Source organism: Rhopilema esculentum, chromosome 16 (genome assembly GCF_057945365.1).
Source record: "Rhopilema esculentum isolate cy_ngs chromosome 16, ASM5794536v1, whole genome shotgun sequence".
NCBI classification, from domain to species: Eukaryota; Metazoa; Cnidaria; class Scyphozoa; order Rhizostomeae; family Rhizostomatidae; genus Rhopilema; species Rhopilema esculentum.
In genome coordinates this window covers 5,212,821-5,238,314 of record NC_142830.1, presented here as the reverse complement: position 1 = coordinate 5,238,314, position 25,494 = coordinate 5,212,821, and the positions used below count along the sequence as shown (strand labels likewise).

Below are 25,494 nucleotides of genomic sequence, written 5' to 3'. Positions count from 1 at the left end.
ACAGAGCCAAGACAGTTTACACAAGAGTATCTAGTTTAGGCATATTTCAAGTGATTCTGTGGTTGCAAGTTTTCACATAAACCTGATTTTTTCCCTTATTTCAAAGTGCCTGGTAAACCTGAAGGGCTTAGATCAACTGTTTTGTCTGCTTGGAGTATCCAGTTGAAATGGAAGGAACCTTCTGTTAAAAATGGAATAATTTGGTGGTATGACATCCAGGTTCGAAAAAATGGATTTCAAATTAAAGCAATTGAGACAGAACGCACGGTTATCACGATAGATGGTCTGGAACCGTTCACTGAGTATGCATTTCACGTCAAAACGCGGGGTTCTGCAGATTATAGCGATGCTGCTATCGTCAGCAACAAAACATCACCTTCAAGTAAGCTGCTATGTTTTTTAATCATTCTGATAAACACTGAACAAAATTCATTTGATATGGTCGTTTTGTTTAGTGAAAACTAAGATTGTTGTGGCTTCTCCTTATTTTTTAAACAATGTTAACTACTAGAGATAGCTACATCCTACGATTGAATTCATCTATTGTCATCTATTGTGGATGTATCACCAAACATCATTTCAAGAGTTACCGTAACAACCCGCATATAAGAAACACATTTTTTCGGGTCAGACTGTACAGTTTTATATAAAATGAATAAATTCTGCAAAAAGCTTATGAAAAGTTTCTTATAAGCATGAAGTTCTTTTAGGATGGGGGAAATATCAGGACAGACCTGGCAACTGATATACAATAAACGTTTTCGACAGAATGTATTTTTATAGAACAGTGTTTCAAATTCAATAAGTCAAAAGTTAATTTTTTCTGGAAATCTGCTTCTTACATTGATTTTATTTCATATATTTTTCTTCTAAATAAGCGCTGATTAAAAAAACTGGACAAAATACAGGCTCACAGTTTCTTGTATTTTGGTAGATCAATTTGAAGTTTATAGTTTATAGTTTTTGGTAATTTTGATTGAAGGAAGTATATCTGTATAGATTGCAGTTGAGTGAATGATCGCTAAAAAGCACAAAGTCCCGACACATGTCGCTAGCCATTTAGAGTCCCCATTGGTGGGACTACACAATAGCCTATTGTTACGTATCCAATCAGCAACCTAAGGCTAATAACCAATCAGCAACGATCATAGTGCCTTTAAACTACTGATAAAAAGCTGGCATGAATTCACCTGTTCTGTGATTTGATTTCTTGGCTTCTTTTGTCCAAGCTAAAACTCCCTCGAAGCATGCTACTTCTACAAACATCCATCTTTAAAGCGATTGCAGGGTAGTGCACAAATGTGAAATGGAGAAGAGTGGCCGAAGTTTATTGCTAAAGGTTTATTTTTTGGGTATGATACCCCGGGGATTTTTCCAACCCTTCCTTTATATGATGTCACCAGATCATTGTATTTAATAAAAAGAAAGTCGTTCAAGTTCTCACCACGCTACTTCTTCACCGGTCTTGGTTGTGTATTCTCGCAGATAATTGGTAGTGAATAGGTAATTTGCAGTGTCTTTGATATGCTATTGAAGATAAATATATATATTCGTCTTTGTAGCTTTATTGCATTCTAGGGATACATGTGATGGGCTTTCTTTTAATTAGAATTATAAGATAAATATAAAGGCGGCTTAAACTTTAGGTTGAAAATGGATATCAAATATAAATCAAATTTACAATACCACGTGACAGTTGTGTCTTGGCTGAGTCCACCGCTCACTTTAAGACTGTTGCTTTTGTGAACAACTATTTTTATACATTCATGGAGAAGAAGTCCTTAGATTTTTCTTCTTTGGTGAATTGAAGTTTATTTTTATTTTGGATGAATTAATTATCGTCCAGTCACTCAACTATATGAATAAAGTCGTCAAGACATTTGTTTACGTTCTGCAAATTGTCGTGTTTTTAAAACGATGCTGGTATTTGGTATGCTATTATCGAATTGGATTGACAGTTAACTTTTAAAGTGTGTCTATACACCCGCTTTGTGGCTTTAACTGTTCATCTTAAAAAAATCTTTTAAGGAACATTTAAATCAGCTATTTTTTTAAACAGGCCCTCCGCCAATAACAGGGACAGTACCTGTGGTTACCGGATCAAGCAGTGACACGAAAACAAGCTACCCAGTTTTCCTACGCGAATTTTCAAATCAAAATGGTGTGATTAAGTGAGTACCATTAAGAGCCTTGCTGAAATTTTTGTTCTGTCTTAAACTGCATTGGCTCAACTGGCTGCTACAGTCATGTTCTAACGATAAGGCTTGCTGACAATGTTGATTGTTGAGTTTTCGTTTATTATTCTATAAATGAAATACAGAGTTTCCAAAGTTGATTATTGTTCCTATAAAATTTTTTTCATAATTTGCAGAAATCGATTGAAAAGGTGTGAATGGGCCATTCAGAACTTAAAAAATACCAGTTTTAAAGAAAGTAGTAGAGCATTTGAATTTCCCCAAAAAAATTTTACTTTCAGTTATGCCCCATGCATATGTGCAAAGCCAAAAAATGTTAGCCTCGAGCCAGCGTCATGACTCAAATAGTAAGCATCCTCGGTTTACACCAAAAAAAAATATTTATAAAGAAGTAACATAAGATAGTCGGCTTACTGAGACTCGACTGTGGTGTGTGCGAGCAAATTTTGTCAGGAAAGGTTATTGAAGCAGTTATGATTCACAGCAAAGAGGTACGTTATATTTTTGGAGAATTATTTTCATCACTCGGGAGAAACGATCATTTATCAACAACTTCGAGACATTATTGTATTAAAATACGCACATTTATGTTTTCTATTTATTTCAGGTATTATATGATTTTTGTGTTCATTGGCAAAGCACCAAAAATTGACACTTCGAAATTCACTGCAAAGAACTATAATGTGCATGTACATGGTAAAGATGCCTACGTGGCTGCATATTTGCAAAAGCTACCCCAAGACGGAATATTTATAATTGGTGATGGTACAACGACTGAGAAGAAAGATCCATCTAAGAGAAAGCGCAGAAGCACGACAAGTTTTACAAACTCACCCCTAGAACCATCACGAGAGTATTCTTGGTTTCAACGTGGATGTATCTCAGACGTTTGTATTTTGCTTTCTCTCAAACACCTTGTACATCAACCATTTTAGAATCCCACGTGCTCTTGCATTGATTTAATGAATGGTGTCTTTTTTCTTGAACATTGAAAAATGGGATCAAACGGGAAAATTGCTTCATTAGGACTTTCAAAAAAGGGTTCCTTTTCTCTTTGGGAAATTTGGGCGCTATAGCACCCATTTTAAGGGATATACTGCCCCTTTTTCAGGTGAGAAATAGCACCACCCGTTACACCTTTTGTCTCATTACAATGTTTTAAAGACCTTGAAATTAATTTTTGTCGAAAAATCAAAATTTGCAATAATTCAATAACTCATTTGCAATCACCTGGTAGCAAGCATCACTTCGCGCAGCTCTTCAAGGGTATTTGAGAGTGATTTCAGCAAATTAGTTTAGCGTTCTGATAAAGGCCTTTGATTATTTACATCATTGTTCACTTGATATCATAGTATTTTTCATCTACAGCAACTTTGCAGAGATACGGGATGGCAAGAATTCACAACAGGTAACATAAATATGAAAAATAGCTTGGCAAACATTTTGACGTGATGTTTTGGTAAAATTTCATATACCATATCATGAAATTGCCTTCCTTTTTAAATTAGAAATTGATACTAATTTTCAGTAATTGTTCTTTACCTCTTAATCTCAGTTAAAAGCCAAGGTCCAGCACCCGAAAAGAGTATCGTCGGAGCTGTTGTGGGTGCCGTTTTCGGAGTTTTGTTCCTATTCATCATCGTTGTCGCTGTGTTTTTTGGCCGAAGAAGGTAAAACAGTAATAATTTCTTTGATAATTTAATCCATACTGTTATATGTTGGCAGTGAAGCACATCACTGTTGAAAATTTTATTATAATTCTCAAGAATTTTTGTGTGGAAGTAAAAGTCAGTTTTCAAGCATATTTTCAAAATACGCTCTATTGATATACTTATTATTTCCTGTACGACACAAATTAATCATTTTCTTCAGACCTGAAAAACAAGATTTTATGCGTAAACACGTGTGCCGTGAATCTTCGAATAAGCCTATTAATTTGAGGCCTTTTTGCATGAGAGCTCATTCGAGGGTGGAGTTTATAAAAATCATCAGAAATTTACCAAATCGATAACTCTTTTTTATAGCATTTTTCACTTTTTAAGTTCATTTTGAGAGTTAAAACATTCTGCAAGTCAATATTGACACCAAAAACATTTTGAATATGCTTTGTTTATTTAGCTTTTCGTTGAATATTTATTTACCAAAGACGTAACCCATGTACTGTTGAAATTGGCATTTCTGGGGGCTTATTTGAGGTTGGGGGCCAACAAGAAATTTCCACTTCCAGGGCAGGGGTCTATTCGAAGGAAGGCATCTCGAAGATTCACGGCAATATCAATAGAAAAGAATAAGTAAGGACCTAAAAGTTTTTGCAACAATACAATAAAAGTTTGCATATTTTCTTTAGGATTAAACCTCGGATATCTGTTTTCGCCATTGAAAATATAAATTTGCCATCATTCTCTTATTTAAGCTTTACGCGTTTAAAGACAATGTGTTCGTGATGTCTTATATTTTATTTCTATTCAACCTTTAAAGATATCCAGAGAAGTTCAACATAGTTTCCTGTGGTAAGAAAGAGGGTGACGATATTTCACTCGATGAGGGTGTGGTAAATGATGGTTTCCAATGTAAGTATGGGTAAATTTTTAGATAAGATATTCGTTTCCATTGATTTTACTGTAAGAAACTAATCATTTTTAAGAGGACAAGGAAAGAGTTCTGCTCAGTTCTTGAAATACAATTCTTTCTGACAAAACGACTTCTAATTATCCAAAGATGGTTTTTTATTAGGTCGAATCATCAGAAATAACAATTACATTGTATTCGAAATATGATATGATTATTGCTTTGAACATTGAATATATGATATGTATTTCTCATTTAGTATGTAAGTTCGAAAATTATTGTCATAAATTCATGGTAGTAAAGTTTGCTAGTAGAACGTCCCTAGAGTAAGTAAAAGTAGTTTATTTACATGCGTGTAATTCATTTACGTTAATTTTCTTTCCAGCGGATGGCGGCAATGCTCCGATTAAAGTTGAACTCTTTTCGCAATACGTAGAATCACTGCGACAAAACCAGGGATATCGTTTCAGCGAACAGTTTACGGTAAGCCTCGCATTTACATAAAAATGAACCGCGCAGAAGCAATCACCTTTACTTTTATTAGACATGAAGAAACAAAAGCTTACGTTTAGCCAAAACAGATTTGATCACAACCAAATAGTAATTCACATAAGATGGATAAAATTTTGCACGAGGTTGATAACTAAATGTTATCCTTCTCTAGTGAATTGGCGTTTCCTAACTGACATCGTTTAGAAACCTTTCCCCCCCCCCCCCCCAGAAAATTCTTGTCGGCAAATTTTCTAAAAGTAGAGTTTTGTCGGGTTTTGCTTTCAAAGTTCCCAAAGCAATAGCTTTAGCGAACAGTTGGGATAAGATGAGGATGTGAACTTAAAAAGTATTGCCAAAAAGCCCTCAGCAATTCAAAACAGGAAAAGATAGCGCTATGGATGTCCCGGAGGGGCAAATGTCCCCCAAAACTTCAAATGACTGCTTTTCGGCAGCCTGAGTCTAGAATCTAATGTTCAATATCCAGAGCGACCTAATTTCTACCTAAAGTTTGGGGTTTAGGGAAGGGTCAAAGTTTATTGAGAAACTCTGAACGTTGATCCTGGAGGTACTGGAAGCCACTGTAAGCAGGGAAAGGGGGCAAAGTGCCTCAGGGCCTTGAGGTCGAGGGGGCATTTAAGAATGAAATCAATGAAACGTAGGTATGCCTTAAAAATAGTTCAAAGTTCTAAACGATTGCAAGAAATGACTGCATGAAATATTTTGAAATGCATTTTAAGACAATCTAAAGGGCGTGGTCGCAAAAATTTCCTTCTCGCTCCGCTCGCTGGGGGACCTCGTCTTTCGGTTTTGTTTCAAGGCCTTCGAAAATTAAGTACCCACAGTCACTCGAAAATTGAAGCGATGATTGACTAACGAGAACATCCTCTTGATAAACAAAATCAATTGCGTCAAAATGCCACACCCCCACATTGAAATATCTTAGGCCACGCCCTATTTTGTCGGCAAATTGGTGACTGGTGACCCACATAACTCTTCAAAACCTGTTGTACCAAGAGATAATTGTTTTACCTATTGTAAACAAAGGAGAGGATATAGATTCTCGATATTTTTTCAAAAATACTTATGATATTTGACAACTTTAACGGTCTTTCGACTCCTGGCCTAAATCTCACTTTTTTTTGATAGACTATCCAGAACATACCGCGCGGGACGACGGAGTGTAGTGATCACGCGATTAACCGCAACAAGAATCGCTACACGAATATCAAAGCATGTGAGTGCAACACTTCTTCTGTTTTTATATTTTTATACAGGCACCTGAATACTATTGTTCTTAGGATGGCTTATGCCCCTCCAAAAATGATTAGCATCTATAGCTTCCAATATAAAATAGGAAAATTTGGGGCCCATTCCCTTGCATATTTTTTCTGTTTGTTCTGCTGTTGCTGGAATTAATGGGCTAAAAAATCGGACAATTATGTGAAAGAAGCTTGGGGCTGTTAGGTTAGTTGCTTATGTGAATGTCAGGTGCCAAACTCACCCCCCCCCCCCCCCCCAAAAAAAACTCGAAACATTCCCGCGTGTTTGCGCAATTCTTGTTGGCCATTTTGACAAACTTAACTGGAAAATTCTTATGTTCTCATCTGACAGTTTATTCGAACAGTTCACAAGATTTTCTGAATGATCGCAATTCAAGGCCAAATATATGTTCTGGAACAATTCACATTCCTCAGGCACAGTCATGACTAGGCCTTTGAAATGCATTTTTCGCTAGCATCCAACCAGTGTTAACTTTGGTGACTTTGGTGAAATTTTTGAAAATATATTGAAGTTATAGTGTAAGCCCCTGGGCCTGCTCGTCTTTAGAACCCATCAAGTCTTAGCAGCTCTGCTGTATCATATAACTTTAATTTAATTATACTGAATTCTTATTCAAATATCTACTATTAATGTTTATCATCGAAATCTTATCAACGTTGTTTTACAGACGATCATACAAGAGTGAAGTTACATGCATTGAATACTCCTGGGAGTGATTATATCAATGCAAACTATATTGACGTAAGTCAGTTATGGTTTATCTTCTTAATTGTAATCCAAACTCAAAGAAATCTCAAAAAGAGAATGATCCTAGGTATGGGTTCGAAGGTTACGACTGGCACTCATTCAAGAAGAAACATTGCCACTTCCCAGGGAGCATAAGGTTTTCAGTAGTCAGTAGTTTGTTAGACAACAGCCTGGTATGAAGTTTACAATTTTTTTTGCTGGTAATCTTTGTCTGAGAAAAAAACTTGAAAACCCTGGCATCGGAGATAGGCGTCTTGAAGATGAAAAAGTGCAAAAAATGTTTATCCCTTAGTTTTCTTTGCTTATTACGAAAGAAGAGCTGAGTGCCTGAAAGAACTCTTTGCTTTCTAAAACTATTGAAGAATGGAAAATAGCTGTTTGGTTTACTTGGCATAGCTTACACGACTGAATGAAGAACAAATAATTAAGTTCAAAATCACTAAATAGTTCTTCAGAAACTGAGATCTGACTATTAATGTTCATTTGAATTATTCAAATCCCTATGGTCCAATTATCGCATTTATAAGTATTTTTATCTAAATTTGAAGGGGTATAAGAGGCCAAAGGCATATATAGCATGTCAAGGTAAGTTGGTATTTGTTATACTTGGTTACTATTAATATACATCATTTTCTCTCATTTTTGCCCATTTTTCGAATCATTCTTTTAATCAACCATTTTATCTTGCTTCCCAACCGTTCCTCCTCTCGTCTCCCCAGCAGTTAGTTGCTTCTATTCCATGTCTCTGTCAATTCTCAGGCACTCTGACGCATACTGAGGATGATTTTTGGAGAATGATTTGGGAGCAAGACGTCCAGACTATTGTTATGGTGACTCGATGTGTTGAAGGTGGTAGGGTAAGTTTCATTTGTTATCTTGCAAACTGAACTTGATATATCTTTGAAGTAATTCAGTGTAGACTTTTGAGCCTAGCCTCAAACGATATTTTGATTAGTTTTAAACTCATACCTACTATATCTTGTAGGGTTTTGTAGCTGATACTAGCTATGGAAAAAGATTGAAATGACAGGGTACAGGGTAAAGCATTGAAACTTAAGAGAAAGTGCCTTTCTCTGCAGTTTTCTTTATCAAATATAGACTTTTTCAAAACTTGCATATTGTAATAAAAAATGAGATAATATCAAAAAAGCCCTACCACCTTGAAATTGTAAACAACTCTAGCAATATCATTACTTTGCAAAGATCCTATTTTTTTTTTAAGGAAAAGTGTTCAAAATACTGGCCTCTCTCTGGATCCAAAAGATTCGATTCAATGCAAGTTTTTACAGTGGAACGGACAGAATTCCCTGGCTATGATATATCGACTCTGAATGTCCTCAACAGCAGGGTACTGTTTCAAGTAGACACTGTTATGTATTTTTTTGCTGAATGGTAACTTTGAATGTCGTTTCAAGGCTGTTGCAATCAATATCTAATATGAAGGCATTATCTTCGCTGTCAGGGCTCCGTTCGTTGGTTTTAATAATTTTATGACATTAAGCTGTAGCACCTTCAAATGTCCTACTTGATAGTTATATGCGCGGTAGAGCAAATCACAATTCTGTTTGACAAGGATAGAGAATAGACTCTCTCCGTGAGCCTCTGTTTCGCTACTGCCTCACTTAACTTAACTGAGTGAGGCAGTAGCGAAACAGAGGCTCATGGAGTAAGTCTAGATAGAGAAATCATTTTCTAGTATCTTTCCAGGAGCCTGGAAACGAAAAGTTTGTGCGTCATTTTCATTTCCTCGAATGGCCTGATCATGGTGTACCCGAGTCGGCTCCATTGTTGTCATTCATAAGAAGAGTTAACGAAAGCACTCCTGCCGATGCAGGACCAACCGTTGTTCACTGCAGGTACTATAAGCAGAAAACTGTTATGATGTTCTGTTGCAACAACCCTAATTGTGTTCTATTATATTGTATTTCAAAAGAAACACGCTGAAATGATCTTGTCGTGTTGGGAATGCAACAGTAAAAGTAAATTCAATAACAATGGGGCCACAAAATGAGGGCTAGAGGCAAAATTAAATTTTCGTACTCTAAAATGCTCAATTTTCATATTGAAAGTAAGAAACACTTTTCAAAGTTCACCTTGAGCTGTTTGTTTTTGAGAATATTTTAATTATAATTCAAAAAATGGTCATTTTCTATTCATTCTGGATACAAATATCACTGCTTTGTTAAATTATTATTATTATCATCATTATTATTATCGAATATTTATACAGGATATTACTTCAGTAGTGATATGCATATATACATATTTACACTGTTTTCCCAGTAGTCCTGTAAATAAGGTCTTATTAAAGCATATTAACAACATTATAAAAACATGGTCTTATCTAATACTTATCATGTCGATTCTTATCATATTTAAGTTATATCAGTATTACTAATTGTGAGATGGTACTTAATTTCAATGCAGTGCTGGAGTTGGCAGAACTGGCACTTTCATAGTCCTTGACACCTGCTTGAAGAAAATAGCGAATGAGGGGTCCCTTGACCCGTTCAACTTCCTACGACACATAAGAACACAAAGGAACTTCATGGTGCAGACGGAGGTTGCTTTTTTAAGTCCAATTAACCTTCTCCTCTCAAAAGTTTCACCCTTTTTTGATGTGATACAGAGAAGAAGTTTGACCTGGAGTTCTTTTTTCAAAATTTCGGTTTAGGATGTTTCTAGATACATTCTAACATTTTATCGTTCAGATGTGATCTTGTCTTTTAAAAACCTTGTTCAAAAATTGCATTTATGATGATACTGTCTAGCTGTTAACTCAAGGAGAAGATTTTTAGTTTCTTTACATTTAATTTTGCCCAAATTCAGCCTAGTAAAATTTCATGATTTTTGCAAATTTAAGCCTCAATTTTCATATATACTTCTCTAAAGAGCCCAATATTCTAAATTAATAATAAATAGGTTGGTGTTCTGTTTAATTGAATATTAATCACGGAACAAATCTTATTTGTCATTCGTTTTTCCCTCCAGGGGCAGTTCGTATTCATTAATGAAACTCTGCTAGAGTTTATCAAGTGTGGCAAAACTGAAGTTGTTCCAAATGAACTCCGTGAACGCATCAAGTGGCTAAAGAAACCACTTCCTGATGGGGGGATATATCTGGACAAAGAATTTCAGGTTATATTTATTGTATTTCCAGATTTTTTTTTGTTTCATTTATTAGTATAAGATAATTTAAGCACAGCTGCAACGCAACATTAAGACTGGTTTCATAGTTTAAGAAAAATTCAGAAACATTACTTAATTTGTTAATTCATAAATTAAAATTAGATCTCCAGACTCTTTGCAACTTTATAATAAGTACATAGCATGCATGTCTCCATTTCGTTGGTTCTCCATATGATTCCATTTTGTTATGAACTGTTATGAATGAAGTTAGTTCGTTATATTTCATTTTATATATCATTGATATACGAATATCAAATCAGTTATCTGTTTTAGCTGCTGCAAGAGTTTTCTCAAAGTTCTCAAGACTTTACAACAGCAACTGCAGCCTATAACAAGACCAAGAATAGATTTTTGACAATCCTTCCATGTAAGAAGTGTAGCCATTTTAACCAATAATTTTTGAAGCATTATTCATTTGAAATAGTCCAGATCAGTATTCAGTTCCTGAGCTGACACGGATCCATTGCAAAGCACGTGAAATTCAACTCTTTTAACAAAAATGACTTAAGGGAACCTGCTCCCAAATTAATTTGAGCAAATTAGGTGCCCATATTACCGACAGCCAAACTATACTCTGTGTTGACATTCAACGTTTTGTCATTTCTATATAGAAGGTAATCTTTAGATTATTGATATTGCAAATTGTGCTCATTTTTGTCCAGTTGATGTCCTTGCTGTAATATTCATATGTCTTTGTGGAGCTATTGTTCTATCAAATAGAAGAAAGCCACCTTTACCTTATATAGAATTTGCAAATTCGGGAAAAATACTCATGCTTCCACTGATCCATAAATTAAAACGTTAAACTCTTTTCCTTTAATAATATGACCAAAAACAGTTTGGTTGTGATTACTGAAGTTGAAATCAGAAAAAATATCAAATCTGGATTGACGTTTACTCACCTTAATTTTTACTCCTCTTTCAGTTGAGAAGACGAGGGTCGTGTTGCGTTCTATTCCCGGCTTTCCAGGGTCAGACTACATCAACGCAAATCACATTGATGTAAGTCTCTCAGTTCATAAATTATGTTGCTAAACAATGTCTTCATCATAATATGAATGGATTGGTATCTAGAAATGCTAAAGCAATTCCGCATGATAAAATAACTATTTGTCATTTTAATGGATTATATTTTTTCATCTGAAATGTAGGAATAACTTTATTTTTCTCTAGGGATATTCTAAAGAAAAGGCATTTATTGCCACCCAAGCACCTATTCCAAACACAGTCGATGACTTCTGGAGAATGGTGTGGGAACAGCAATCAACAACAATTGCTTGCCTGATAAAAGATTCTGAAACTGCACGGGTATTGCAAATCCATATGTCTTTTTACTTCTGTGTATTACCATAACTTAAATTTTGTTTGTTGTTTTCTACTGATATCTTTCTTAATAACAAGTAGTTTTCTTGCGTATTTTTCCTAAATTTTCGAAATATGTTGTAATTGCACATACATTTGGATCTTGATAGACAAGGATGCATACGTATTGGCCATGTGAAGCAAAAGAGGCACAGAAGTCAGGTCCATTACTAATTGAAATGGTTGCAGAGCACCAGCAAGGCGATTTTATCGTTCGCGAGTTTAAAGTCACAAACTCACAGGTAATTGTACTCTACATCTTCTGAATATTTTGAATCTTAATTTTAGAATGTCCTTAAATACTAATGGTGGGTGAAGATGTATCGGCATCAAATTTTATGTTGGCAGCAGGTAATTGGCAGTATTTTTCAAGGACAAGGGTATACAATTTAGGGTGTGTTATTTTTTTATTTGCTATCAATCATCCGAAGGTAGTTTTTAGGACACTAAAGGCTGTGCTTTGCGAGCAGTGTCCTGGTCTTTCCTCTGGATATAACCACACCTCGTGATTCCTACGCCTGGAAATACAAAGAACTGTTGGCGACTCTTCTTAATAAAGGTGAAAGTTTAGTCAGTTCAGGGGCTCGAACCACAGACCCATGGATCTGTAGTCAGCGCCTCTAGCTACTTGTAATTAAATGAAACATTTTAGCTCGTGATTGTAACTTATAGAGTAACATTTTTTTACAGAGAGGAACCTCGCGGATGATCCGTCACTTCCAGTATACATCATGGCCAGACAATGGAACCCCACAAAACGGCGCTGGTATCGTCGATTTCATTGGACAGGTCCAGAAATGGCAGCAGCAAACTGGCGATAAGGTGATCATTGTCCACTGCAGGTATGAAATACATTGCTTTAGACACTGCTTCACTAGTGCAAGACAAAGCATATCCGCCATAACTATTTGTTTGTGATCTGGGGGAGGGGGGGGAGGGTTAAAGGTTTTGACAAAGTCATCCTTTTGGATCTGTTTGCCAACGGTCCCAGTGAACGATAGGCACTGATAGATTGTACACGAAAAAATAGATATTAAAATATGGATTTGAATGTGTAAGAGTGTTTCTGTTTCAATTATCCTTTGAGAGCTCTCATTCAAGAACCCAATCCATCACCGATTAGCATTGTATACTCCTGTTTCATTTCTGTCGACAAAGGTAGACTACATACAGATTAGTTATCGAGTTTACCAGAGCAGTTTATGCTGCCCGTACAAACCATGCTCATTGACCACGAAATGATAGCCTTTATATTGTGACGTATACTTTCAAAAATATTTGTATTCATAATTTAGCGATTTTCAGGTAGTCAAGGAATCCTATTCTTCCTCTTTTTTTGTATTCTCCCTTGAATTAACATCCGAAACTATATATTTTTTATCAACCCCGGGTATCTCTTTCTTTGACAGCTGCTTACAAAAGTACTTGAATTTTACCAATCACTTATCACCAGCCAAAGTAACAAATTGGGCGAAAAATCCCCATGTCTGTTTATTACCCTGTGCCATTTCATTATCAATTAGTTATTCTTAAGCTTATTTTGTTTTTTTGCTCCAGCACGGGTGTAGGTCGAAGTGCAGTTTTCATTGCTCTCTGTAACTTGATCGAAAGACTGAAAACAGAGAATGTTATTGACGTTTTTCGAGTGGTTTGTAAACTGAAGAAGGAGCGTCCTGGCATGGTGCAGACGAAGGTAATACTGCGTCAGGTTTTTTATGTAAAATATTTATGAAAAGCCAATCTTGAGCATTTCTTTTGGAAGCTAAAGCTGTTTAGTTGTATGTATTAACAAACATTAGAAATTACATCGACTTTTATTTTTTCTACTATTTCAACTCTGATGTACTTTATTGTCCTTTCAATTTTAGGGCCAGTATCTATTTTGTCACATTGCATTGCAAGATTACCTGGCTTCCTTTGATATATACTCAAATTTTATGTAAGCTGTAGGCTACATTTTCATACAGAAGACTTTTGTTATCACAACTTTGTTAAAATAGAAAGAATTAGGCATAAGTTTATTGTAGACTATTAGAAATGCAACTCGTTATGCAGAGTTATTTCACATTCTCGTAATATCACATTAGATTTTTTATTAAAATTAGCCAAGCGTTAGTCGATGTGACCAGTAGATTGGGCTAATATTAGCATGTCATAATACAGTTATTGCTCAGTCAGTCAAGGTGCCCCATTTGTGTCTTCAATCTTGAAAGTGGTTTTAACCACGATAAAATCCACGACCTGTTGCAGAGTATTACCCTATTTATTTGATTATAGGACGACCTTGTTTATAAGCCGCTGCAGGGTTCATAAAAAAGTGTAAGCTGCCCTTGATTATAAGCCCACCCGCAAATACATGCAGAAATTTTTGGTTTGAAATAACGGACATAAAAATTGTGCTTAAACCAAAAAATAAACATTCTAGCATGGGATCATCAAAGCGTCTAAAAGAATTTCTTCCTTATCTTCTTCGTTATCACGCTGAGCTTCAAAGTAGCAGGAAAGCTTTCCAGGGGAGTTCTGGGGGGGGCTTTAAAAAAAAGGGGCTTTTAGGCTTTTGAAGCGATAATAAAGAGAGGAGATAAACAGACCTTCCAACCGAGTTGGAACCACATAAAATATATATCATGGTGTTTGTGTTAATCTTATACCAATTCACACTTAGTAGCTTCGGTTTTTTTTCTTTTCAAATATTTCTAATCTACTCATTATCGTATATGACAACATAATGATGATACTATTATCATAAAAAGATGTGTATTGGTAGATCGTTTTTAGAAAGAAGTATATGATTTCTCAAGTGCTGACTTTATATTTTAAACAAGTTTCTTCTCCTTTAACATAATCATAGCATCAAGTAAATGTGTGGGCTCAAAAATCTCTGTTCCACATTTTGTCTGAAGTAATTTCGCTAGAGAATTACAGTATCACGGATCCAAAAATCCTAAGAATAAAGAAAAAGTGTTTACCGAGGCTTGGCTAAAATTGTCTGGTATTTAAAGAAACCAGTTTAATTTGATATATATCTTTACTGAAACAAAATCACCAAAGATAAATCAACTAGATGAACCCAATTTCTATCTTATATTTAAATGTTTTGTTTTTAAGACTTTATTGAAAAATGTTGGTGATTTCTAACTTGGGTCCCAATCTTATCGTTTTATCGTGATATATGAAAAAGAATTTTGGGGCAGCGTACATTCTATTAACTCTTTCCAAAGCAAGTCAACTTGAAAAATTGCACATCTGTAGCTTCATATTAGTTTAGATTGATGATGTAAAATTTACATAGAATAAGCATCTACGGCAGGGCTAAGTCACTAATTTAGTTTTCGGAATGGACTTAGAAAATAAATTCTTAAAAAGTGTCTTTGTCAAAATCAGACACTAATGAACATATAAGAAAATTTCATTAATTCAATTTTTTTTTAATTATTCGACTCTCAGCGGCATGCTGGAGCTACTCTTTCATATATTTTTAACATGTCAAAAAACTGAATTACACCTTATTTCTCTAACAACACTTTCATATAATTATAGGTCAAACCTTTGTTAACCTTTAACCTCATTCAAACATTCACCCGTTGAAGTCCAAGGGTTTTGCAAAATGCTACCGCGCATCTCCTATGCTCCAACAATATTGTGTACCTGTCAAGTATATTGGTGCACCAAAGAAGGCACCGCATAGAATGAGAAACGTGGGGGGGGGGCTAAAGCTGAATAAAAAAAGCTTGACTAGTGGTCAATTTCTAAATTCGCTTCTGGCAAAAAATGGGGCTATAGTCCCCCGCCACAATGCTCCGCAGTGCCTGCAAGGGAATGCTTTTGAACAATTTGTGTACCAAACCGTGAGACGATCCCTGTAAAACAGTTATGTTATGTTGTTTTTCCACTTCCTTTCTTGATATCTCTGTTTCCATCCCCCCTCCCTTTCACTGTTTGGGGAGGGGGGCGTAAGGCCACATTGATCTCCAAGCGCAGAAACCTCGAGTAGATTCCTAATTGTGCGAAATAGAGGCTGTTGATACAGGTTCTCTTTCCGCCTTCTCGTCGATCCTGGGAGTGGGCATTTTTGAGAAAGGACTTTCCCTGCTTTGTAACGCAGTCGAATTGGAAAAGATGATTCTACTGGAAATAAACAATTCAATTGTTGAAGATGCATTGAGACTTCGCTTTGGCGGGTAAGTTGGTAGCCATTTTTTCAATCTTTTTATATCCGGATGTAACTTGTATGTCATGATGGCTAATGGTGGTCTTCTTACCTTGAATATCTATGTAGGGGTAATTTTAATGTTTTGTTCAAACAAAACCTACAGTTTTTATTTGGTATTACTACACTGACGTCAGTGATGATCACTGAAACAAGAGTGATGCGAAACCAGCCTAATCTATAGTCCTTGGAGCTAAACTTCCAACAGTTTTTTACTTGTTACTATATCGATTTGAAATCAACCCAATATGAGCTACAGACAAAATTTAAATTTAGAAATGTACTATTCAAACTTGTTTGAACCTAAAAGCCTTGATTTATAGAACAGGAATATTTCTAAGTTGTAACTTTTGACATTAATGCCCTTTTTTGTTAACTGACAACTTTTTAGGCTTGAAGGTATGTAATTTGGCTAAAAAGATGAATCACTTTCAATCCTGTACTGGCTCGTGCTACATTTCTTTCACAATAAATTTTCAGAACCATAGCATAATTTTCAATTGAAGATCAAAATGGAATTTAGCACTTAAATTTTTCCCTAAGTGTTGACTGTGTAATCTTTTAAAAAATCTCATCTAGAGAAAGTCTGAAACTAGAACTTATCAATAAATTTGAAAAATTTATGAAAACACGAAAGTTATGCTTTATAAAGCTTCTTGTTTATAACATGTTATAAAGCATAAATCATCTAGAGAAAGTTATGCTTTATAAAGCTTATTGTTTATAATATGTTATAAAGCATAACTTTCGTGTTTTCGTAAATATTTCAAATTTATTGATAAGTTCTAGTTTTAGACTTGCTCTAGATGAGATTTTTCAAAAGACTTCACAGTTTATGCAAAAGGAATAGTTGCCATATTTATTTCATGTAAGGACAAACATTTACATTTATAACCTGTGCTTTTTGACAATTGTGAAAAAAACTGCTTAACAACAGCAAAACAGCAAAAACAAGTATGGTTGGCTGTTAATTATCACAGGTTGAAGCTAGATGTTATTTTATATTCCTTATTGTTTTTCTTTATAAACCTGCCAAGTTTTTCTTGTATTTATTGCTTAGGAAGTTCCATCTTATGCATGTTTTCTTTATTTCTTTGATTTATTCTTTCACTGGTGTATAATTCTCTTTATATTTCATGACTGATTCTTGCCCAATTATTTGTCAAATTAAATTTTTATAATCCATTAACCAAACTGTTTATTTGATGAATAAATCATATGCTTACTCTATTTTTGGCTTTCAGTTTTTGAATTGTTGCCAAGCCATATGCTAGTGCTAGTGAATGTCTGTGGATTAGTTTCCTTTAATTTTGATTTATTTTTTCAACTAGGGGAAAAGCTGAATCCATTGACATAAAAGTTGCAGGTAAGGCCAGCAAATTATCTCTTGAAAAGTCTATTTCATAACAAGATTGAAGAGAAGGGAAAATGTAACAAAATCTCATAAACCTAGCACCAATTAAAGTTATATTCAGGCCTTTTTGTTTTACGTGAGCGATCAGCCCTCGCGCAAACCCAACCACGCATGCGTTTAATTGGTAAATGGTAAATTGTGAGGAGTAAATGTCTCATCAATTAACACATTTCTAGTCATCTTTTTTGACCCAAGCAAGTGACATAGACAATACAAAGCGGGTATATCAAAACACAGGAAATATAAGTAAGCTGACTAAACCACATCTCAACGAAAAAATGCATTCGAAAATCAATTCCACAGCGAATGTTTAAGAATACTTTTGGGTACTAGTATTTAAACTACAATAGCACTTAAGACATTTTCTGGGCAGCCAGAGTGTATAAAGTATTTTTTCTGTGAGGGGAATGCCAGAACAATAATTTTGAAATTTGTGGATAAGGAACGTTTCCTATGGAATCGTGAGCGGAAGCAAAAGCTTTGAAGAGACCTTGTATTCTTTGTTTTTTCTTGTTATCAGAAGTCGCATGTTTAAATGGTGGAATATTTGCAGGGAACATGTCCAGATAAATAAATATTGTGCGCAGAATCTACGGCAGATTCTTAACAACATTTTGTCATCATCCGGCAATAACATCCAGCAATAACATCATGATATACATAAAGTTTATAAATGAAGCACATTTGTATGGGATATTTATTCTTTCTTGGAGTGCATTAAAGGTCATCATAACAGTTTGTTTTCATTTGATGCTACTTCAAACAAAAGGGTACCTTTTTAAGATCATTGCTATCACTACCAGAGCGATCGCTCGCGCAAAAGAAATCATGCAAGCGATTGGCCACTTGCATGTGCTATTTCTTACGAAAAGGCCTGTTTATCATGCTTTACACAGTATTCTAGCAGTAACTTCCCCATTTCATCATTCATACATGAAACCCTTTCAATCCAGTGTTGACAATGTTGGCAAAGTTATATTCACATAAGAAAACTTTTAGTCCCCAACAACAGTTTGGGTGATTCCAAGAATGTGGAAATAGCCATTTCCTTGACAAAACTGTGAATCATGATTAAAGTTGTTTGGCTTGTCTATATTTGGTTTATCAAATGTATTTTTGCTGCATATTGTTTAGATGCTACCAAATAAGTAATATTTATTTTGTTGCTCTCCAGATTTTGATGGTGCTTTGTATCATTTATCAAACCCAGAAGGTGATAAAACAAAAATTCTGGTGAGTGTAGTCATGGTCAATGTTTTTTCATTGTACATTTGACCTCAACCTTTTGGTGAATATATGGCCAAGTGTAAGCTAAACTGAGATATTCATCTTAAATCAGAGACTGGAAAGATAAACCCCCTTAAAGGAATAGCCAGAGGTCTTAATTTTCTGAACCTGTGAAAGCACAAGTTCACCTTCAGTGGACATTAATGAAAGCTAATTATTGCTCAAGAACTATTTTACCTAAGCCTTTTACCTATTGCCTAAGAACTTAAGAACAGACTAGGCAGCATGAAAATTTCATTGTCCGCCATTTTGTCAGACAAAGCAGCACACTGAAGATTGGCAAGTAAAATTCTTCTTACATGTAGGCTGTCTCGCAACGCTAAGATCTGTAAATTTGCTGGCCAAGAGGCTAGGCCTCCTTTGAGCCATTCTAAAACAAATTGTGAAATATCGCACCTATTCTCTTTGTTAATATATCATCTGTAAGTTGTGATATTGTGATAAAGATAGTGTGAACAAGAGGCGGCGCACAGTGGTATAAACGTTATGAGCCACATACCATTTTGTTTCCAAATGCTGCCCTAGAAAAAACCTTTAAAATTAATGGCCTTTGGGGGATACCTCTTCCAGCCATTTTGTACTGCATTATCACAGTAGTGGAGGCACATAACTTTGTCAATGGTAATTCAAATGTCAGGAAAAAATTTTTTATTGCCTTCTAATCCGCTAATGGATCATAATCTATAGTACTGTTGATAGCAATTGAATCTCAAGGCAGTTATGGCCATGGTATTAGTTTCTCATTTCTCATACCATGATGTCACTAAACTTTTTTCTAAGGGACCCTGCTCTACCTCGGGTTTTTTATTTCTCATACCATAGCCAGTTAAACCATGGCCTCCCAACATTATGCTGAACTTTCGCTTGCTTGCATCTGCAAACTGTGTTTTAATTCGGTTTAGGAATTGAGTATCGTTGGGATGTTTCGAATATTCTCACCACTTTTCAACATTTTTGCAAGAGACTCACCTCACCAACACAGACTTTGCCTAAAAACAGAGAAGACCATTTTTCCAGATTAAGTTGTCACTTAACATTTTTCCAGATTAAGTTGTCATGAGGTAAAAAAAAGATGATAATAAGCATGGGTTGACAGATCCAATTGTTGTGTTTTGGTTTGGGTGAAATACTTTTCACCGAATTTTTCTAGAATCAGCTTTTCGATTTACGGTCCTGATACCCTGACCAGTTAATGGGAATTGCAAGAGGGCTCTAAGCCATTGGCAATGATTGTAGCCGTGGCTCCAAGCTTTTTACTGTGTTCACTGGCCATGGTATTTGAAACATGATTCTCATATCCAGGTGGCGATACAGCAAGACCTTCCCCTATCACTGATATTAGATCAATAGCCCCATAAGTGCAGGCAGTTTGACAGCCTCTTCAGATTGGAAACACAGGGAGTGTATTAACAAAACACATTTTCACAAGAATGAGCAAAGTGTATGTATAGCAAAATATTTGTTATACAGTCATTAGGTAGGGAAGAAGAAGCGCACTAGATTCATGTTCTGCTATTAATAGCTATGGTTTGCTTTAATTTTCTTTTTGAACACAATTTTTCAATTTACTTATACGGAGGCAAAAAATAAAAATGGGGTTCTTTGAGTAGGGGTGTTTGGGGGTATTTTCCTTCACCTACAGCACAAGTATTAAGCCTCTCAGCTGCCCCTGAAACAACCACATATAAAAACCCACAATTTTTCCTTTAAGTTTAAATAGGTTCTTCTGTGATAGAAGCTGTTAGGCAAATAAGGCTGTGTAGGTTTTTACATTGCTCTAAGGTTTAAAAAGTAGCTAAGTACTTTTACTTTGCTCTAAGGTTTAAAAAATTGTGTGTATGTGGAGTTTTGATGAAAATAATCAACTTGCCTTAGACTATTGGATCAACACCTTCAAATATTTTTTGTATGAATATATAACATTAAAATTGATAAAATCTCTTAATATAAATATACTGCATAAAAGTTACATCTAGCTGAATGAATAGGACAAGATTGATCCACATCCAATTCATTTTTAAATTACAGTGAAATAAACTAATTTTAAGCTGAATTTGCATCCAATTCCTCTAGGCACTTTATTCAACATGTTACTATTCTGTGCAGGTGTTTACAGTCTTAAATGTTTCCTCAAGATGATTGACAGAGGCAGTCTTCTTTATTTTTAAGTAATTTTTTATATGATCGTTTCCTTATATTTGTCTTTTTTATGCATATTTAGGTCAGCATTTCGCTGAAATTCTATGGTGAGCTTAGTAAACATGGAGCAGATGAGGTTTGTAGCATCAACTAGAATATTTCTTTATTCACTTATATATTGGCAAAAATTATTGACAAAAAGTTAGGAGCAAAACGATTTTGTGTGAGAAAATACGTTGTTTTCTTTCAAATTTGAGATGAAGACATTGATAACTTCCTTAAAATTCTCTAGAAATGCCAAGAAATCTCTGTAGATACATTCCCCAATGGTGAAAAATCCTAATAAGTATTTAGATCTTGAACAATTGTCTTTCAAGTGGTTTGCCCCTTAGCTGTGTCTAAAACATCTGCCATAAATTGCTTTAGGGTGCTATTACCCACTGCACACCCTATATTCATTCACTCTGTTAATCCCCCAACACAACACAGTTAATCCCCAACACAGACAACACCTCCATAGACAGCACAGATTTATGACCCTGAAAGTTTCTTGTATATTCAGCTTAGCTGCTGCTTACTTACAAAATATAATTATTCAATGTAGCTACTGAAGAGCATATACGGGGAATACATGACACAACCAGAGCCAGGTTAGTTTTAGAATGACATATTGCATCTTCTAACAATGTGTGAAGTTTGTTGTTTCAATGTTCGAACCATTTAAAAAACCATTTTGTTGAATATTTAGTACACTTATTTGTTGAAATATTTAACTCAAAGCCTAGCTAAGTTATTTTATTTGCCATGATGTCAAATCTGTGCTTTTCACATGAAATTGAGTTTTAGCCAATCAATGAACCTGGTAGTTTAATGCTGAGAAATATTTAGCTGAAACAATATGTTATTCCATTCTTTCTTGTTAGACAGTTTGCGAGAGTGTCTCTTTGCCTTGGTTAATCACCTCATGATAGCAAGCCTTTCTCAAAATTGGAAAATTTCAAAGCTAATAGTTCTGTTCATTTTGCAGGCTTCAATGTTTCTTTGCTTTTTGATCTAAATGCATTGCCAGAAGATAAAGGTATGATGCAATATGATAAGCACGGATCAAAATTGATTAGGCTGAGAATATTATTTTACATTAAAGCCTAAGCATATATATATATAGTAAGATGTATATTTCCCATCTGTTTTCAAGATTTTTTATTAAGAAAACATTTTCAATTCAATCTATGGAGCATAGTAATAAAAACTGTAATAAATTTAATTAGTACTGAATTTAACAGCCTCTTTGATATGTGTAAATAGGCTGTCTTGCCTTTCAATGGTGTAAATAGCTTTTGATGGTTTTTTCATATTACTATCAAAGTATTTTGTATTTACTTTTTTTGTTGGTTTTAACTACATGATCCCTTATTCTCAAGAAAGAGGTTTGTGCATGCATGAAAAAGCAGAAGACAAACCACACGTGTATTTGTTCTGAAATACTCATTGAATTTCTTTGTAGAGGGACTGATAAAAAAGGTTGGATTGCTTAAACGCAACTGCTTTGCATCTGTTTTTGAAAAATACTTCGATTTAGTTGGAAAGGACGAAACACGGGAGAGGGCAGTTATTAATTACCGAGACGATGAAACATTGTATGTTGAAGCAAAGGCTGACAGAGTAACTGTGATCTTCAGCACCGTTTTCAAAGACGACGATGATGTCATCATTGGGAAGGTCTTTATGCAGGTATGTAGTATTATGATAATAATGGCCTCGTTATGATGACCGTTATTATCGCTACCTCATTTGGCAGACGGTTGGATATAAAACCACGTTGTTGATTTTCATGAGATTGGATTTAAAAGACATTGCCTAATTTCTTCTATAAATCTTTCAGGATACAACAAAGTAGACTTTCAATAAATTGTGTTTTGTTTATTCTGCACATACGAAGCTGTCCACCACTATCAAATCTGAATTTGATAGGAACATTCTAGTCATAATGAAGAAGTATAACATATTGCAATTTAGATCTCCTACTTAGAAATCTTCAATGTCTAAAGTCTTGAAACAAGAAACAAATGATCCATAAAGGTTGTTATGGGGCTTGTTTTTGTGAATTTAGATGTTGCTTATGATTTGGTGTATTTAGTATTGTTTTTTTTGTATTCTGTTGTGTATTCTTTCCTCTAGATTTCTGTGTATCCAATTAGCGTTTCTATTGATCAAATCATAAATTTTAAAAGCAGGGACCATTTTAAGAATAAGATTGGGATGTTTTTTGCCTTTATCCAGGAATTCAAAGAAGGAAGGAAAGCAAGCCATGGCAGTCCACAAGTTTTATTCAGTCATAAAGACCCACCACAGGAATTGCAAGGGACAGACGCCGCTAAAGGGGAAAATATTGGTTATATAACCTTTGGTGAGGACACTGAATGATATTCGAACGGGTATTTCAGAGCTGGCCATTATAGACGAGCAATAGCTCCCGCCCCCTCCACCTGTGCACAAAGTACCTATGCAAAAATAGCTCCTCTTGAAGTTTCATTCATTTTCAGGTTCTGTTGATATGTATTTTGAAAAGAGGCACAAATAAGATTGTCAACTTCAGGGTTAAAAAAGACTTCAACAATAATTATTTTATTTAATACTGCCTTGATTTTGCAAATTGTAGGCCATTTTGTATATATTATGTTTGTTGTAGCTCGCCTGGTCAAATAAGGCGACTTTTGTCTATTATTAGAGGTTTTTGTTATTTTTCGATAGCAAGAAATCAATTCCCAGGTACTTTCTGAATTCATTTAACGAAGAATTTAGTTATCCTGTTTAGATTTCAAATGCTTAGTGCTGAAGTAATTGAAAAGCAGGTCACCTTTTGGTTGATAAAGTTGAAATTTGAATGTGACCTCACTGGACCTCACTGGTTTTTGCAGTTTTGGAACCAAGGCACACAAATGAAAAGATTCGGGAGAATACAATAAATCTGATTCACACATTCAGAAACTACCTGCATTACCACATCAAATGCTCCAAGGTGCGTTAATTTTTGTGTTTTTTGACAGGTTTTGCCAATAATTGTAGTCATCGGAAGATGTTTTCATTTTCTGTTTATGAATTGGACATTTGTTATCACTAAAATTTTCCAGTGACCCAGATTAGCTGCTACCCATGTCACAAATTTGAAATTCCAGATATTGGAATGCAGCTTTTTTCTCTTGAATATCTGGTTATCGATTTTTACTTGGATTGCTTTTTTTTATGAAACTTAGGTCAAATTGATAATAGAATTCTGAGCCGCTTTAGAAATAATTTTCGTAACGAGATTTTCCTCACAGTTTTACAAAGATTAGCTCCACAATATACGATTTAAAATGCATACATTTCTATTATCAAGAAGAGTTGTTTGCTGCTTATTGATATTCCAATTGTCATTCGAATTAAAGCAATTTTTTATTGGGAATTATCAACAGCATTTTGAGAAGATGTTGAATTTAATGTTTATATATTTCCCACACAGAGCAGGTATATATATTATTAGAATTTTTGCCATCACATCTTTCTTGGAAACCTGGCAAATCTTTACACTAGTTGAGATTATTTTTATTCTTACGTGAATGTTAATGTTTTTTGTAGGCCTATCTCCATTCTCGAATGCGCGCTCGCACTTCCGAATTCATTAAAGTTTTGAATCGTGCCAGGCCAGAAAAGGTTACTGAAAAGAAAACGATGAGGTTTGGTGATATTGACTTAATCTCCTTGTTTTATGAGAAAGTTTGGAAGTCATATTTTGCTCCTGTTTTTCAAGGATATATTCTAGTAAATTTTCATTCTCATGAAAACGTTGTTTGCTCAGAAAAATTTTCACAATACCCATGATGATTCATAAGTAAATATTCCATTGCTTTGTATTTATTTGTAACATTCGATAATTATTTGATTTTATGTATTATATTTACGTATTATATCAATGTTTTATCTATGAATAGGGCAGAAACTAGCATTAAATGATGTGTTAATGATAGCCCTTCCTTTTTTTGCAGTGGAAAGACTTTCAGCAGAAACTGATTCATTATTGGGCTGATTTTCAAGAACTTGTTAGAAACTTGCGATGTATTTTAACCCTGTGCAACGGAGACTCGAACCGGTGAACAATTGATGTCAACCGAGCTTCCATTAATTTTGCAACTTAATCATTCTTGTCATATTTTTTAGATGTATGAAGAACCTTTTTTGCGAAAATGTGGAATCGTTATTTTAGTTTTCTGCCAATTTTACTTCAAAAGAAATCTTATCCATTGTCATAATAATGCTAAAAATTTATCTAAAAACGCATCCATTTTTTAAGGAACATTTATTATCTAGCTCGAGACAGAAGTTAAGATACAACAAGCTGTAGAGCAAAAATTGCTAACTCAGAAAAAGATACCATAGATATCAGCAAGTCAACCACGAGGCTACGTTCCCACATGGAGAGCGAGTTGGTGCATCGGATCAAGTTGCTCAATCTACCATAAACCTCTAACAGAAAGAGGTTACTAGGGAAAGTCACACAACAACCACAAGTACACTTACGTTCAAAAAGTATTTGAACACCTTCGATAAAGGAACTATGGCCTATGTACCCC

At 34.9% G+C, this 25,494-nt stretch overlaps 2 protein-coding genes across 5 annotated transcripts in view; both read left to right on the top strand.

Annotated features, from left to right (window-relative positions):
- The window catches only part of LOC135682118 (tyrosine-protein phosphatase Lar), a 31,165-nt gene extending 16,531 nt beyond the window's left edge, over positions 1–14,634 (top strand). For all 4 annotated transcript variants that reach the window (XM_089113213.1, XM_089113214.1, XM_089113215.1 and 1 more), the window contains 22 exons: positions 107–382; positions 2,060–2,171; positions 2,803–3,082; positions 3,564–3,603; positions 3,751–3,865; positions 4,674–4,765; positions 5,149–5,246; positions 6,402–6,489; positions 7,204–7,277; positions 7,832–7,868; positions 8,043–8,140; positions 8,506–8,631; positions 8,991–9,139; positions 9,711–9,846; positions 10,275–10,421; positions 10,746–10,839; positions 11,398–11,474; positions 11,646–11,780; positions 11,945–12,076; positions 12,525–12,676; positions 13,392–13,527; positions 13,703–14,634. In XM_089113213.1, the coding sequence (XP_088969339.1) occupies positions 107–382; positions 2,060–2,171; positions 2,803–3,082; positions 3,564–3,603; positions 3,751–3,865; positions 4,674–4,765; positions 5,149–5,246; positions 6,402–6,489; positions 7,204–7,277; positions 7,832–7,868; positions 8,043–8,140; positions 8,506–8,631; positions 8,991–9,139; positions 9,711–9,846; positions 10,275–10,421; positions 10,746–10,839; positions 11,398–11,474; positions 11,646–11,780; positions 11,945–12,076; positions 12,525–12,676; positions 13,392–13,527; positions 13,703–13,777 (2,669 nt within the window). In that variant the 3' untranslated portion in view covers positions 13,778–14,634. The remainder of the gene's footprint in view (positions 1–106; positions 383–2,059; positions 2,172–2,802; positions 3,083–3,563; positions 3,604–3,750; positions 3,866–4,673; positions 4,766–5,148; positions 5,247–6,401; positions 6,490–7,203; positions 7,278–7,831; positions 7,869–8,042; positions 8,141–8,505; positions 8,632–8,990; positions 9,140–9,710; positions 9,847–10,274; positions 10,422–10,745; positions 10,840–11,397; positions 11,475–11,645; positions 11,781–11,944; positions 12,077–12,524; positions 12,677–13,391; positions 13,528–13,702) is intronic.
- A 1,220-nt stretch (positions 14,635–15,854) lies between these two features.
- Positions 15,855–25,108, top strand: LOC135682123 (actin-related protein 2/3 complex subunit 2). The gene is made up of 11 exons (XM_065196858.2): positions 15,855–16,015; positions 17,376–17,410; positions 18,633–18,691; positions 20,967–21,020; positions 21,489–21,534; positions 21,912–21,962; positions 22,389–22,615; positions 23,165–23,291; positions 23,803–23,903; positions 24,503–24,600; positions 24,910–25,108. The coding sequence occupies exons 1-11, from the start codon at positions 15,954–15,956 to the stop codon at positions 24,932–24,934; spliced, it is 885 nt and encodes a 294-aa protein (XP_065052930.1). The 5' UTR covers positions 15,855–15,953; the 3' UTR covers positions 24,935–25,108.
- The last annotated feature ends 386 nt before the right edge of the window (positions 25,109–25,494 follow it).

Excerpts from the sequence above, each read along its gene's own strand:
- LOC135682123 (XM_065196858.2), top strand. The coding sequence starts at position 15,954 with ATGATTCTACTGGAAATAAACAATTCAATTGTTGAAGATGCATTGAGA. Across the intron at positions 16,016-17,375 it reads TTGAGACTTCGCTTTGGCGG|GGGAAAAGCTGAATCCATTG; the intron begins GTAAGTTGGTAG and ends TTTTTCAACTAG. Across the intron at positions 21,963-22,388 it reads TGCATTGCCAGAAGATAAAG|AGGGACTGATAAAAAAGGTT; the intron begins GTATGATGCAAT and ends ATTTCTTTGTAG.